Genomic DNA, 17,011 nt, shown 5'->3' on the forward strand with positions numbered 1-17,011 from the left:
TACAATGAAGGAAGTCAATTCTACAAATGTAGGCATTTATTTTAGGCCTTATGAACACATTGGAAAATTAATCTAACTGGTAGTATCACTCAATACTCTAAAAATATATATACAGTAACCAAAGGTTCACTTACAAATATCAGATAACTTAATCAAGCAAAGCAGATTGTTTCCCATATGTTACTGCATCTAACCTATGACAAGAACAATATCCCATCTTCAGAAGTCCAAGCACAAAGATTAATGGGGCCTTGTTTAGTTTATTGTTTTGTACAGCGCGGCCTGGCTCTGGGGCAACTGGGCGCTTGACATAGTTACAGGTAGCATAAAATATATACAGGTTAGACAAGGTTACAAGGTAGCAGGTAATATATACAGGGTTGTAGTATGGTATGAATGTTACATATGCATGGTTCTTGTGGTACATGTTATTCACAGTTTGTGCAATCTGTTGTGGTTCGGGATGTTCAGCACAAAGGTAGCAAGTAGGGTATTTACAATAAGATTATAAGAAGAGCGGTTAGGCAGGTTGTGACAACAATATAAGTCTATAAATATATGTACAAGTGTCTCAGGTGAATGATGAATGTGAGCTTAGGTTTCTTTGGTGATCAGCTAGGATTTGGCATTTTGTCTGAATCAGTGGAAGGATGGTTCAGTTCTGAGGGCAAATGGTAGGGAGTTCGGGTTTCGAGGCAAGCACTGGGAAGCTTGAGCCACCTGCTCTTTGGAGCTTATGTCTAGGGACATTTAAGCAATGAGTTTGGACTGATCTGGTTGGTCGGGAAGAGATGTTAAGGGTGAAGTTGTCAGCAAGGTATTTGGGGGCTTGGTTAGACAGGCACTTGTGGGTGAGGGACAGTGTTTGAGCTCAATTCTTTGTAGTACAGATAGCCAGTGGGTGGAGCGTATAAGATCTGAAATGTGTTCAGCATTTGGTATATTCAAGGCTGCTTGGGGGTGCCCACAAAGGACGTTTCTCACCAGTTGAGTTTGCCTCGAAAGGATGCAATGGGCTTGTGTGATGATTAGTTTCAAGCTCTTTTAAAAGTTCTACAAGAACTTAGCAAAAAGTTGTGTTCTCCTTTCTTCCAGACTCAAGGCTAACCCAGGGGCAGGAAAGCCGATCCAGGTTTGATGACCAAAGGTGAGTGGAATGGTGATAAAACAATGGAACTTTTCCCCCCAATGTCTTCCTATGGAGAACTGGGGGGGCACACTGATGCTTACTTACCCCCACTTATGCCGGATTTGCCCAGATGCCTTCATGGATCGTCTGGGGGTCACTAGGGGCTCAATCTTCTAACTGGATCCAACGGTAGAGGTGCCCAGGAGTTTGGAAGAATTTGCAAACCTGCGTCGGCTGGTAATGCAAGATGCAACCCCTGTTGGTAAAGGAATTCAGAATCCAACAATGTAGGCCTCCTTTGGGCACTTCAGTGGATGGAGGAATGAGTGTTCCAGCTGCTCTTCTTCGAAGGATTCTTGGCTCCAACGTAGATCTGAAGAATGGCTGTAGAGGTTCTCCTTTTAGCCACTATTTAAGGTGGAAGCAAGCCCAAGCTCACGAATGGTATGTGTCAACACCATTCAAACAGCCAGTAGTTGTTCAATCAAGGACAACTATCGGTTTCACATCTCCACAAAAGCACACTCTAGCACCACGGATGTGGGCAACACAGACACACAGACACACAGACACTGCAGCTTTCCTTATAAGGACTTTCCTGACGTGAGAGGGCAGGCAGGCCAAACTGCAAAATAGCCAAAGAACAAATGACAATCTTCTGGCAAGGCCTGTGTAAAAAGCTAGGGTGATACAAGTGTATCCCCCTTACACTGTATTTTAAGATGCTGTGCAATGTTAAAAGTACAAGAATCCAAAAGGGAAACAATGTGTCCCAGTACTGATCGTCTGAAAGACTTTGTTTCCCCATAACATGTGAACAAGAGGCAAGGGAAGCTGAAGGCTTTACTTCAAAAGTCAGGATAGGATCAAAAACAGAGCAAAAAGAATAGGGTTCCATGGGAAACTACAGAAAGTTGCAAAAATAAAATCTTTTTGAACACCGTTGCTGAAACCCTCGATGGTTGGTGAACAGCAGCCGACACTTGAAAGCGCCAACTGCATCCTGCAGAACTGATAACCGGGTCCCAGAGTAATGCCCCGTTCCTCCAGGACTGCTAGAGAGCATTTTCTTCCCTTCTTTATTAATCTCTGGGCCTCTTCTTCATCTCCACCAACTATTGAGATAGTCCTCCAATAGAACTTCAGGAACTGCTCCTCTGTGGCACTGAGTAACTCTCCTGCTAAATGCTGGCCCTATTTACAAAACTGGTACGCTTGGTTTGACATCTGGTCTACCTAAACCAAAAAGCATTTTCTTGCACGTTACTGCAGCCTATTTCAGGATGGATTTATTGACTCTGAAGAAAAAAAAAACGCATTAGGGCCGGGGGTAGGAGTGTAGGAGTGTTGGGTGTAAAGTCTTATTTTTATGCTGGATTCTTTGGTATGACCTCCACTTTTCTTCCCATCAGGTTTAATCTAAAAAATCTGTGGGAGCGTACCCAGACAAAACAAAGGGGGAACACCACAGAACAGATTAATGACATCAGATTTATAACAAAATAACCAGGGTTAGCTCAAAGATTCAGAAGATACTCACTAGACATTGGCATATCCTAGGAGTAGATCAAGATATAAAGGATTGGCTATCCGAGAAACCGAAAATGACCTACTGCAGAGCGCCAACACTTAAGAGCATGCTCAGTCCCTCATTCATGGAACCCCAGATAGGACCAGGTGAGAACTGGCTGACCCAACATACTGGTCTGGATTCCATAAATGCGGAACCTGCACAATGTGTCCCCAAGCCACCACAACCGATAGAGTGCACTTTGATAATCTTTAGGAAAAAAGATTGAACAATTCATCAACTGTCGTACTAAATTTGTTATTTATGTAATATGCATATGTGGACTGAAATATATAGGCAGCACTATACGGGAACTAAGGACAAGGATAAGGGAACACCTACATTCCCTGAAAACCACTGAAGCAAGATATCCACTGGCAAGAGAAACATCAAATGGACAACCAGAAAAATATCAGATTTGTTGGTCTCGAGACAATCAAGCCAAACTCAAGGAGGAGGAAATCGAGCCCTGAGACTACGGCAAAATGAAGCTAGACTCATTTGTAAAACAAGGAATATGGAGCTCGGTCTGAATACCGAGCATGAGCTCAATGTCTTCTTGTAAAATGTAACTGTTACCTGATTTATGCTAACCCCACTACACAACCAGAGCAAAGGTAGTAATCCAGCCATTGGACCACCTTTCTGGGCACTATCTCCCAGGACCCCCATTACCTGACATTTCCATTGGACCCCTACATGGACGAACTAGTACAATCTTGGTGACCCAACTGACACCAAGACGCCAATTTGGCACCATGAGAACAGCTTCACGCCCCTGGCAGGGCAGACATACGACAATGTGCAGCTTAGTACTGCAACCCTAGGAGACCCTGAATGAACCAGGAACACCTGCCCTTGGGTGCAGCCCATGACCTTGATTTGATTTTATCACAGGGAGCACTGTCCCCATACCGCAGCCCAGCACACAATCCAACGCGGTGTCACCCATAAGGACTAAGACTAAACTGACCAATGCCACGCATAATGCGCATCCATACATACTGAATGAACCAATACATGCCTGCATCAGATTACTGTAATTTCAAATATATGTAATCACTGGCACAATGGTGCCAGGTCGCAGAGCACAGCTATAGCATGATTGCCTTACAGGAACCCCCACCAATAGTTAGGTTCATTTAGCCCAATTCTGCCCAATGCGCACCAGGACGCCACAGCCGCATTCAGCGCTGTTAGCAACCAATCGGAAGACACCGCCCAACAACCAATAGGGTTGCCGGCCACGGACCAATGGACACTAGTTTGACAAACCATATAATGCAAGTATTTACACTCACTAGTTGTACCTGAACCCGGAGACAGAAAGATACAACACGAGAGGTAACATGCTCCCCTAGCTCGCGCACGGCACCTTTTGTTCAATTTAGCTTCACTTTGATTTAAATGCAGGTGCTCCACGCAACTCAGTCACCACCTATTTGTAACCTTGTTGTCACTTCTAACGCAGTGGGAGCCTTGTCAAGCTACAGTGGCTACCTCTCAATTAGCTAAAGAGACAGTGGGTGGGTATAGATCCAGACACCCACGGCACCTCCCTCCACCAACTTGACTAAATACAAACCCGCACTGCTAAAAGCACTTGCGACCCTTCCTACACTTGCCACCTCCTGGGGCACCTTGTAGGAAAGGACACCGGGCACCAATGCCTTTACTTATTAATGTTCAACTGAAACGCCATCTGGCTAACCGGCAATTAATAGAACAGGCACTGTGTAAAAACGCCTTATGCGTAATATATGTATCCACGCACCGGCGCTCCCATGGTCAGAGCACACTCAAACAAAGCCCAACACGGCACAGATCTCGATCCCGGCCATCACAATATGGGTCAGCACTAAGTATACTATATGCATCCTCGGTACAATAAGCACCAAGACCCTTCCCACGGAAGCCGCTCCAGGCAAGTGAGGGAAGGGTCCCAGGGCACCAGTGCCCTAATTATGATAATCACCTTGAAAACTGAAACCCAACTGGGCACATCCCCACCGTCGGGACCGCACAATGGAAACAACTGATACCACACATGAACTGAACCACGGAATCATGTCTTAACTATTCCTAGTAGCTCAGCCCTTGGGCACAAAATATTCACACTACTTTACCTTAATTCGTTATTTGTAGGTATTGACCTCTGCTAAACCAGGCAGTGGGCGGACTGAGCCCTTGCTATTACCACTACCCAGTAACTGATCTACCTGCAACAAGCAGGAACCAGGACAATCCCTCTATCTTACCTACCAGGTGAGATCCCTTGCAAATGAGTCAATCATTACCAAATACTCTAAACCAATTACAACCATTGCCAACCAAACTTACGGAAATCTCTTCTTTTCTCTCCCTTAACATGTACTCAATACTGTCTATTGATAATTGTTTTTGACTGCACAATGTATGAACCAATCTGCAAATCACTATATATCACGATCACTGGGAATTAAATCACCCACATATATGTCCAAACACAAATGTCACATGATATACACCCAATCACGAATGGAGAATGCCCGATCTTGGGACCACATTGGCACCAAATATGTATCGAATCCATTGTTATTAAAAATTATGAACGGTAGCCTAGAAAAAGACCTGTTCGCTCTAAACACGTGTCGGCACCACCTGTTATATCAATTGATGAATTCGAGACAATAAAAGATTGGAAAAAATGAAAATCACAAACCTTGTGGAACTACATTTTTCAAACGCAGCAAAACACAATGGGGTAAATCCCAGCATAAGAAATTGCACACGCGCCAAATGAGTGGAAACTATAACAATTCTCTCTGGATACACACAATAGGCACCACGAGCACTGGCCTTTTTACAAGTTTCCACCAACTGGCTGCTAGTGCACCGATAACAAAGATGGGGGGTGCGGCAACCCATGGCCCCTGGTGCTCTTAACGCATGTGATAGAAGACTATTTTGTCCCTCAGCCATCCGTGTGGGGATAAAAGACGCCCTTTCCCCACTCACCTCTTCCTGCCGCTGGAGCAAACCTGAAGGCCTGCTACTGGAAGAAGGGGACAAACTGCACCAGCATCCCAAGCACACCCAGGACTCCAAAGGCAAAGCTCTGCTTCTTCAGCCACCATGTAGGGACAGTCTACGAATCTAAGATCTAAGAATAGAAGGCATGCAAACTCGATCAAGAAACATCTCTCAACAGGAGAATTTAGTAGTCAATCTCACAAATACGGAACTCTCACCGGCATGGTCTACAGCTTTGAACAAAGCTGTATTGTTTTGCCCGACAAACATTAGAATACTTCACTATCAACAAGGATCATTTTAAGTTTTGTTGCAATCTTAAACTGAAGAAATATTTTTCCAACATATCACTCAACAAAAGGAAACCGACTACAGATATACCCTCGGAACTAACAGAAGAACATGTAGATGATACAACAACTTTGCTATACTCATAATATCCACATGTTCACATCTGATCTCAACATCGTTACAGATCTTTCCAAAGATAACCAATTAAGACAAAAATCAATGTGAATACCCAATTTAGCAGCAGACTGTCAGACATGTTTTTCAAAGCAGTACAACAAGATAGAGGAAAAGAACATCTGCAGGGATGCAAACCAAAAATCGATCAAAATCTTACGTTACAACATAAAAAAGCTTTAGCAGACCTGCAGTTCAGCAATAACAGTAAAAGTAGACGACAAAGGAGGGAACATTGTTCTATTAAATACTTTAGATGTCAAAATGGCATTTGAACATCTCAACGAACTATGCTATGAAAAAGGATCTATGAACCCCCTATCGAAACTAAGAATTGGAAGATGAGCACCCACTGGCAAGAAATTGGTCTTATTATAGAAGAATGTGATTTCATGAATACTCCGTACCCAATCAAAGCTACAATCTATTTCATCCCTAAAATTCATAAACCCCATCAAACTTTACCCTCCTGCAGACCAATCATTAACAGCATAGGATCATTGACAGAACCGATTTCTGAATACATAGACAGGCATTTACAACCCTTAGCTGCAGGACTTTTATCATTCATACAAGATACAAAACACATGATCTAACAGTTGAACTAGACACATGGGAGTCAAATTACAGACTGGTAACCTCAGATGTGACTGCATTATATACAAGTATTGTACACAAGAAGGGTGTAGACAATATATTACTTTCTCAAAACACGATCAGTCTCTTTCCATTAACACAATCTGATGCTTTTAGAAATGCTCAACTTCAGATTGCATAACAATATTTTCATTTTTCAAAATCAGTATCGTCAACAGCAAGGAATGGCCATCCGTGCCAAATTTGCACCATCGTATGCAAATGTATATATGGGTCACTACGAAACAGAACAAGCCTGGCAACATCCGGCCTTCACAACAGACAACATTGTATATTGGGAACGGTATATTGATGACATAATTATCATATGGAATGGAACATAACAACTTGAAAATGATCATCAGCACCTCAATACCAATGACTTACCTCAAATGTACCCTACAACACAGTTCTTCACAAATAGATTTTTTGGATTTGCATCTCTACATTGGAGGGTGTGAACTTCTGATTAAGACAAACTTCATTTAAAAAACTTACAGTGCACTGATTTAATTGATGTTCAAAGAACCACCAACACATTGTATTGAATTCAAATCAGAAGGAACCCCACAATAAGGACATTAAAACAGAGGGGATGAAAGTAATACATGTATCCAACTTGAATACATTGAGGAAGTACATATAAAGACATCTGGCAAAAGAATGTTTACTAAATAAAGACAATTGGATCTATCTCTTTAATCTTTTGCAATTTACAAGGCACTGGACAGCCTCAGTGTCAAAGGATCAAACACTGCAGCCTGTGTGGATAGTTAACTTAGAATGTTAAAACAATACACAATTGCGATTCGTCAATAGCTGCTATAAGGCTATGTCCTCACACAGTTCATTTAGGGACAGTCTGCAGGAGACCTTCCTTCTGGCCTGGCAGCGATCATCCCACCTGTCTGAAGGCCCAGTTATCACGAAGCCCCTGGACATGGATTTATCACGTGTCCCAGAAGCAGGAGCCCGTGGCTACAGATGACCCTGTACTCATCCATGATAGCTGTATCTGATTTGGTGACAAATCGCAAAGACTCTGGTTCCATGACCCTTACCTAATTCGGTGAGGCAACAGGCAGTAGCTTACCACTGAACCTGCAATCACATAGATTGAGGTTGCTGGCTCTCAGGTGTGGGTGCAAGGACAAATCCTTCTGTGTGGTCTCCTGGCACCAGCCGAGTCATTGGATTCCCACTACTGACCTGTGGATGTCATAGGAACCAAACAACTGTGGTGAGTGTTAACTCCAGAAACCAGACACCCACTTCCTGTGCCGATGGCTCAGACCTGTCAGACTCTTGAATAATAGGTCCTCCCAGTCATCTACAGGTGCCATTTGCAACAGACGACAATTGCTGCCTGCAGGGGTTTCTGGAGAATATAATCTCTGGACTTTCCCTGGAACTGTGCAATGCACCTGCATTTGATTGGACTACAGAATTCATCTCCGATCCATCTGGAGCTCTTGCGAGGCGGCTTCCTCATCTGGAACCTCCCTCTGGTCTGCCATCATAGGAGGATTGGAACACTAACTGCTGAAACATTCTGCACAGGTGAACCTTTTTCCACAAGGAATGCAGCCTTTTTCACACTGTGTCCCGTTGACTTCTACGTGCAATGATGCTGTGAATACTGATGCTGAGTCTTGAATATGTTACCCAATACCCTGTTGCATAGAAAAAATGTAATCTTATAATTGTTATCAAATGAATGCACTCAATGAACCCACAAATGAGTACACTCTTATTGTAACTAATTGGAATCACTGTATCTTATGCCTACACATGTTTCAAGCACTTGGCTTTTCCTCAGGGCATACAATTTGTGATGTTAGTAAAAGTGAATCACAATTAATCATCCAAAATGTTTAACTCTGGGCTGAGTTCTGAACTGTACAACCCATCTACACATTAATAGGCTGTGTTACAAAGCTTGATAACGGATCAAAAAAGCTCCTGTATTCAGAAAGCCTCAACACTGTTTCCAGGCTTTCGGAATATAGGAGCTCTTTACCAGTCATCAAGCTGGAATTATAATTTAAGGCTTCAAATGGAGAAGACATTACAATATAGAACTGGCAAGAATTTGAAAGCACTAATTTGAGGAAGGGGGGGGATTAAAAAAAAATGCATTGGGCATATATGATGCACAAATCTTGATTGAAGAGGAGATAGTGTTTCAAATGGGCGAACATTAGCTATTTGTAACAGAGCCCATCAATATTGGGCAGATAGGCTGTATGATTCGCAACTCAACAGAGTTACGCAAGTTGAATTGCCATTTGTTGTAACTCACCTTTACTAACATCAAAACTTGTATGCCCTGAGGAAGAGGCAAGTGCTTGACACATGTGTAGGCATAAGAGATACAGCGGTACCCTTAACATTACAGTTACTATAGATGAGTGTTCTCATTTGTGGATTCATTTGAGTGCAGTTCATCAACAAGAACATTTTTTGATGCAATGAGGAATTAATTAGGTGACCTATTCAGGATGCATCATTCACAGCTTCATTGCATCTGGCATTTGTTTCAGAGCATCTTGTGTGGGGGGTGGGGGGGTTCCATGTGAATAGATGCAGTGGCAATGAAGGAATGATTGAGCGCATTAACACTGAGCGCTAAACATACTTCCATAATCCCAGGTTACTTTGTACAATGACTACCACAAATGCATTGGCCACCTCTGAAAGAATAGCAAATCTTTTGCCAACTCTTTAAAAGCTTTCTAATTTGGGAAAGACTATCGAGTACTTTCAGAGATTAATGATTGTTGCTGGACTTGCACATTTATAGCACACAGTCTTCTTCCCACTGACTTTCTGGGCTCTTGACAGACCTTATGAAGAGGCTTTTACATATAAAATGATATCCATAGATATATTCAAATTAAAAAGAAAAAACAAATGGGATATTTGTTCAAATTTCTGCTAAATGAAAATTTCAAACCGCTTAAGATTTTGTTCAAATATCCCATTCGGTGCCATTCTAGTAAACAAGGGGAGCCAGGGTGTCCACTGCATCCTTGTTCGCAATAATGGCATCAAGGGTTGCGGTTGTCCCCCTGCTCCTGAGAAAAGAATTGTTGAAAAAAAAAAAGGAGGCAGCCTTTGCAGAGCCAGTTCCCGCCCACGTAAGTGAAGGGAACTGGCTTCGTAGAGGAATGGAGGAGTCGGTGGCACACAACAAGGTGTGTCGCCAACAGGTAAGTAGGTGTGCAGGTGAGGGAGCATTATTTGACCGAAGGGGTGCATTTCGAATTTGGCATTGTCGCATTCGGCAATTATCGAATTTGAAATGTTGTGCTTCAATCAAATCATGGATATCCCAACAAAATGCCTTACCCATCAAAGGAGAAACACTGCCAACAAAGCAGTGGTCTCTAAAGAATTACTTCAAAACAATGCTAGTCATTTTGGCAACTTCTAGTAGCCAAAAAGGCAACCTTGCAAAACAAATAAAAGTGTGCAATACTGTAGAAGACAAATAAATGAATATGATACACTGTCACCAGTTTGGGGGTGCGGGGACACCAACAAAAACAGAGTGAAACAAACTTTAGAGACAAATCAATGGGGTCAGTGACCACCCAACAATTGGGGGATTGGGTTACACTGTAGTGGGAACCTCAGGTGGCTGCCCAACACTTGGCCAGGTAATGAGTTGCTGTTGGTTTAGTTATAAGTGATTTGCAGTGGCAAATGGGGTTGAAAAGGCACCTTGCATCCCTCAAGGGGCAGAGAGCCATCAAGTAGTGTGGGACTCTAAGAAAATTAAACAAAAAAGCAGCAGAAAGGTAACATATGTCCAAGCACCCCCACTTCTTTGTTTCAATTTCTTAAGTTTCATCTTTACTGTTAATCCTGATTTAAGAATTTAAAATTACTCTTCATCCATGCGCTTCTATACAATAGATTCTATTGCCTATAGCTCAGCATTAATACAAATTACTTTCAGGTTTTCACTGTACCCTTTTTAATTACCCCCATTGCTCCTACATTTTTTCCTGGTTTAATTCTAGCACTTTTTTTTTAACCACCAGAGCTTCCCCTCCAGTTTCCTTTTGACTTTTCACAGTGGAGTCCTTTGCAATGTTCCCCTGCAATAAATGTTCCTTACAGGATATAGTGGATTCAGCTCAGTTATTACATTTTCCGAATTTGGCACCACTTTCATTTTTTCTAGGTTTGTCTTCACACATTCTAGTCATCCTCCTTGCCAGGTCCTTCCCAGGTTCTACCACCTGTATTGTTATCTCAGCCAAACACATACCTTCCTTTTAAGATCAATCGTTTCCAGGTAATACCATTTCCATACAATGTGCCATCACATTTCTTTCCTAGTCTGTTTTTCTGTTCTCGTCTTCGCAACTTCTAAGTCTCCCAAGTTAACATTTTAAATGCTTTGAGCATGAAGATTGACTTGTATTGTCTTGTTATCCTTCATTCTCCTCTGTTGGTACAGTTTAAAGGAAGTTGATGAGCATTACTCATTGCATTAAGCTGTAAGCATGGTTCTCAAAACAACCCCTTTTTTTCAATGCACACAGAGAAATATACATTTTCCTGTAAGGAAAAAGTAAACATGCTATTACTAGTTACTGTACATTGTCAATATAAGTACCTTTCACTTCACACTCAAACTAATCTTGCACATATTTTACATAACTTACCAGGTGGTCAAATCTACAGACAACAGCTTATCCATTCCCTACTGCTTTATTAAATTACTTGAAATATGCACATACATACTTGAATATCTTATCCTTAGGATATACCGGTGAACTTATAGGAAGTGGCAGGGTTTCTTTGTTTTCCATTACAACGGCCTGAAAAGACAAACAGAAAGGTTTCTACAATTTACAGCTTTTCTAGAACCCCTTAGCCCCCCTTTGTTCAACCTCTTTAAAAAAAAAACATGGTGGCAGAATTGCCAAAGACTGGATAAGAAAGTCCTTGGATATTGGAGGATTGCGCTAGAACAGAAGGTATTGTTTTTGCATGGTATAGGCAGGGTAGCAAATAATATACAAAGTGTTGTGCCTAATATTGGTGGGATCACTTATGTATAGAAGGCATTGATCTTTGAATAGATAGTATGGAAGGCACCTAGCCTAGGCAGGGCTCTGCATTTGTGGGACTGTAAGATGCAATGCTTTGGAATCGGCAGAATGGCACTATATAATAGGTGGGATTACTCTTGGTGTACAATGGTTGAAGAGATTCTCCTCTGGGTTTGTGTTCAGAGTGAGGGGATGATCAACTGTCTAGCCCTTCTTTGGTTTTCACTTTGTGTCCTCCTCTAACCTAGGTTAGCACTGGCACAATCGGGAAAGGCACATGTCTTGGGAGGGTGACGTGGGGAATCAGAGAACTGATAGTTTTAATGTACATAGGTATGGACTTGCTAGACTAATTTACACTGCATGTACATGAAAACAAATAGGTTTAGTAGCAAGTATGTAAATCAAGTTAAAAGGAGGATCTTAAGCTGTGACCCTGCCAGCATTTTGATGCTCAAAAGCCAAGAATGGAGTTAAGACTTCACAGCTGTACTATTAACTGCATAAATGTCATTTTACTTGCCTGCAATTCATTTTATTTGTTAGCATGATATGTATAGTGTAAAACCAGATATTGTATGAAGAAGCCTGGTATGTTATCATTAGAAATCCATTACACATTTAGTGACTCGTGTAGTGAATCAGTAATTCGTGACTCATTTAGGGATCCAGTTATCCAGCATTCATTCTGATTAGTAGTGACATTAGACTATCCACATATATGTAGCCATTTGCAATTGCTAGAGAATGAGGCCTGTTATATTAAGTGCCTTGTAGAAGACATGTTTAGACATATGTATTATGTATGCATTGTAGAGACACGCACAAGTGTGCACTTATGCATTGAGCTTTGGGTATAGCGCTTGGGGTGAGTGAATGCGTTAGGCACTACATTCGAGAATAGAATGCATGAGGCCTCGGGTTTTGAAGCCATCCTGAATGAGACAGAAGAGAAGCACGATGGACTGCGGAAGTTGTTTTGAGCTACAGTGGAGCGAGGAATGCGTAAACAGTTTGGTTGTTCAGACAGAGATAAAATGACTCTTGCCCAAGAGGAGAAGAGCAGGTTATCAGCAGGGCGTAGCTGGCTGGCATGCAGACAGAAAAGGTGTGGGCCATGCAGCAGGGAGCGAGTGTTTTTGCACAGAGACAGGAGAGACGGATTTTAGAAGCTAACAGTGGAGAGAAGAGAAATATAGGAGATGAGAGTATGGTTTCGTAACACAGATAGCATGTACAAGATATGATGTAGAAATGTCACGATGACAGAACACGCAGTTACTGAACAGAACAAGACATGCGTAACAGGCCTTCAGGCACTGCTCAGATTTAGAAATGCTGGGTTGACAGAAACGAGTGAATGCTTAATGTAATCCTGGAGAAAGTGTGCGTAATTTGACACTATAGCTGAGCAGTAGGAGTGTATGCTGCTCTCGGAGATCGAGAGATGTTTGGCAACTTGGATAAATCAAAGTTGAAAGCACATCAGCTGAGCAACACTAGAGATCAGATAGGTAAACAGTTGCACCCAACTTCACCACCATTTTATTTCACGGCTAGGACTGGAATAAGACAATGCAGCATGCAAGGAGGGAAAGATTTTTTTCAAAGCAGGGAGTCTGCTTGCAGATTGGTATAGAACAGGAATAGTTTGGTCTTTCCTCAGACCTATATAAATTTAAAGTAGGTCAAGACAGTGGCGTCGCCAGGAATCAAATTTAGGAGGGGCACAGAAGGGGCCAAAGACAAAAGTAGGGGGGCACAGACAAAAGTAGGGGGAGAACATGGTCACTACTCGTCTTAGGTAGGGGGGCACAGAGTTTCACAGGGGGGGCCACGGCCCCCCCAGAACCCCTCCTATCGATGCCACTGGGTCATGCACACAGATGGATCCAAATGTTCAAAAGAAGACTTGGGGTTTGTAGCTGCCGCTTCCAAGTCCCTGTTCAATTGGGTACGATCTGGCCATCATTGGTGTACATGTTTAATCATAAATCAAAGGTCATGAACACTCTCACCAGAGGAGCTGCAGACAGAACAACAAGGACCAGATGGTATCGCTCTGAGAGCCCCCATAAGTCAGAAGGCATTTCTGCTGACTCAAAAGCTGGGGAGGGCAAGGATTGTCCTCGTCAGGAAGGTAGGATTTTAAAAAGTCCAGGACTGTCACCAGAACCAGAGATGATAAAGACTTTCAAAGTGTTCAATGAGCGCCTATTTTTTATTTTATTTATTCGGATTTGTAAAGCGCGCAACAGATCGAGGGCCTCGTGGCGCTGGTTACATAGGTAGCAGTAAAAAGGTCACAACTTGGTTACAAGGAACAGAAAACAAAACTGAGTTACGTCGAAAGCAGCTAGGAGTACTACTGGAGGAAACATGCAATTTGTATCTTTAAACAGAATAGTGTTGAAGGGTGCTGTGAGATCGAACACCACTAGTGCAGAGTCACTGCTTCCATCAACCACTTCTCACTAGTCATCTATAAAAACAGACAGGGATGGTCTTCCTCCCAATGCCAGGGCATAAACATGCCTGCCGTCTGTTTAGAGTATGGCCAAGGTACTCTTTCCAGAATTAAGCACTACAGAAGATTGTCCCGCAGACTATTCAGATTTTATCGAATTAAAACCTGAAAGCACATTTACAGCCACAATAAACGTGGCATCGATAGAAATCTTTGAGAAAATGGTACTGGCCGACATTAAGAAACTCCATTTTGGAAAAGCGAAACAGAAGAACCTCAGAGGAGAGCCTTCACAAATCCGCCCATTGCATTTGGATACCAGCATCACAATCCGCCCAGCTGATAAGGGAGCAGCATTAGCAATTCTCAACACCAAAGATTACTTGAAGGAATGTGAACAACTTAACGACACATCTGTCTATTCAAAACTGGGGTAGACCCAGCTAATGATATTATGAAAGATCTGGAAACAATACTCAAATCAGCGGAAGAGATGGATTGGATCTCACATAAAACCAAGGCTTTCCTATTCACAGCATATCTACTACTTCTACCTACTGCCAAAAATTCACAAAGGTTTTGGTTGACCCACCAGGAAGACCAATAGTAGAAGCCACAAGTGGCATCTTACAACCATTGAGCACCCACATCGATTTCTTTCTTCAACCTTTGATGCAGAAAAACGTCAACATATATTAAGGACAGTACACATTTTGTACAGCTTCTTAACTAAGTACAACTCAGCCAGGAAAATATCCAGTTTACAATTGATGTTTGCAGTTTGTACACCAGCATCCCTCATGACCAAGGACATGAAGCAGTTGAACGGATGCTTTTACAAGAAGAGGGGATAGGAGTCAAAGGAATTCATTATGATACTCCAACAATTCATTGCCCACAACTATTTTCATCACAACTAAACCTTCAACTTGCAGACTTCGGCAACGGCCATGGAAGCGACCAGGGCAAGTGCCTACATGAACTGCTTTATGTACAAATTTGAAGTTTCCCACATGCTTAACCATACCACTTTGTCTAAGATCATCAAGGAATGGGTCCAGTATATAGATATTTTTTGAATATGGCAACGCGAGCGAGAACAACTCAAAATAATTTTTCATCTTTATGAATATGACTGATCCCAGAATTCAATTTATAGCAGAAATCGAGAATCCAGGAATACATTACCTTGAGTTACAAATCAATTTACAAGATCAAATATCGACGACCCTGTTTACTAAACCAACTGATAGGAACAACCTGCTACATAGATTAAGTTTTCATCCACAGCAAACACTGAAGAATTTGCCTAACGTACAAATGCTGAGAAATAAAAGAATAGTAAGCGACCCAACTGTGTGAGATGCCCGGTTAAACAATTTGTGCACTAAACTCAGAGAAAGGGGGTATCCCGAGACGGATCTGACAACGGCAATATCAAAAACGAGCACCCAAAGCCGAGAGAATTTGTTAAAAAACCAAAAACTGAAGAACCACACCCCCAATGGTGTACGTCTCAAAATGTTCAACCCAAAGTCATCAAATCAAAAAATTATTAAACATCAGAGTATCTTGACCAGCGATGAGGACAAAAGACTTATTCAGCAGTCCTCCCACCTTTGCCTATCAAAGGAGCAACAACCGAAGTAACCTACTGGTGAATAACACTAAACATCGGCTGAAGACCGCAAACATAGGAACTTTTCCACACCTAAACTATGGAAACTGCAACAAAGGACTAGCAGTATTTCATCCCAACACTGGTGAAAAAAATAGCATTGAGAATATATGACACCTGCTCACAGAAAATGCAATATATTGCATACAATGCCCATGTGGCAACTATTATGTAGGGGAAACAGGAAGAAGGATACGCATATGGATGAACAAGCACAAATCGTGCATTAGGAAAAGAAATGCCAACTCAGCAGTAGCAAGATATTTTAATTAGAAAGGACACAGTATCTCTCAATTGAAGTTTAAGGTACTGGAAACTATAGATAAGAAAGGTCAAAGAAAAGACCAAGACTGAGGGCACAGAGAGAAGCCTATTGGATAGACCGGCTGGATGCCTTAAGAACCATCAAATCAATGAAGAGTGGGATCTTCACTGCTTCCTTTGAAGTGCTGTGGTGATATGTTTCTTGTTGTTACTACACAGTAGATCTAACCTCTTTACATCTTGATTAATTGCTTGCATGACCACTTTTATATCTTTATGTTTCTTCCAACTGTTTTAATAAACGGCTTATGTCAAATGGTATTATCTACACATCAACAATCCATAGTGTGCTGTCGCTAACACGGGCAGCTGGAGCCAGATACAAGTAGATTTATATAAAATGACTACGTAACGTATTTATGCTAAGGTAGGCTGGACAACCTTGCCTTCAGAAATTGATGTTGAAACCAGTATAATTGAAGTGAACTTGATTTAAGGTCAATTTACCATATCTGGAGTTACCATCAATACTTAAACCATCTCTGAATTCCACTAAACTGTTTTTTATGATTTATTTCTTAGGTTCCACGCTGTTTTTCTTAAGTCCTAACTCAGTTCACAAACACAATCTTTATACTTTATTGTATCTCAAGTCGACTGTATTCTATGGTATATTTCTCATTCCTGACTCTTTCCAAAACAAGTTCCAAGACGGACGCCG

At 41.9% G+C, this 17,011-nt stretch overlaps 1 protein-coding gene across 1 annotated transcript in view; it reads right to left on the reverse strand.

Moving 5' to 3' along the window:
- TTLL12 (tubulin tyrosine ligase like 12) overlaps nt 1-17,011 on the reverse strand; it is a 498,173-nt gene that overhangs the window by 231,232 nt on the left and 249,930 nt on the right. Inside the window, exon 6 of the mRNA XM_069628126.1 lies at nt 11,571-11,647. Coding sequence (XP_069484227.1) covers nt 11,571-11,647 — 77 coding nt within the window. The remainder of the gene's footprint in view (nt 1-11,570; nt 11,648-17,011) is intronic.

The sequence above is a fragment of the Ambystoma mexicanum genome, chromosome 12, assembly GCF_040938575.1.
Source record: "Ambystoma mexicanum isolate Mex_15411 chromosome 12, UKY_AmexF1_1, whole genome shotgun sequence".
Taxonomy (NCBI): domain Eukaryota; kingdom Metazoa; phylum Chordata; class Amphibia; order Caudata; family Ambystomatidae; genus Ambystoma; species Ambystoma mexicanum.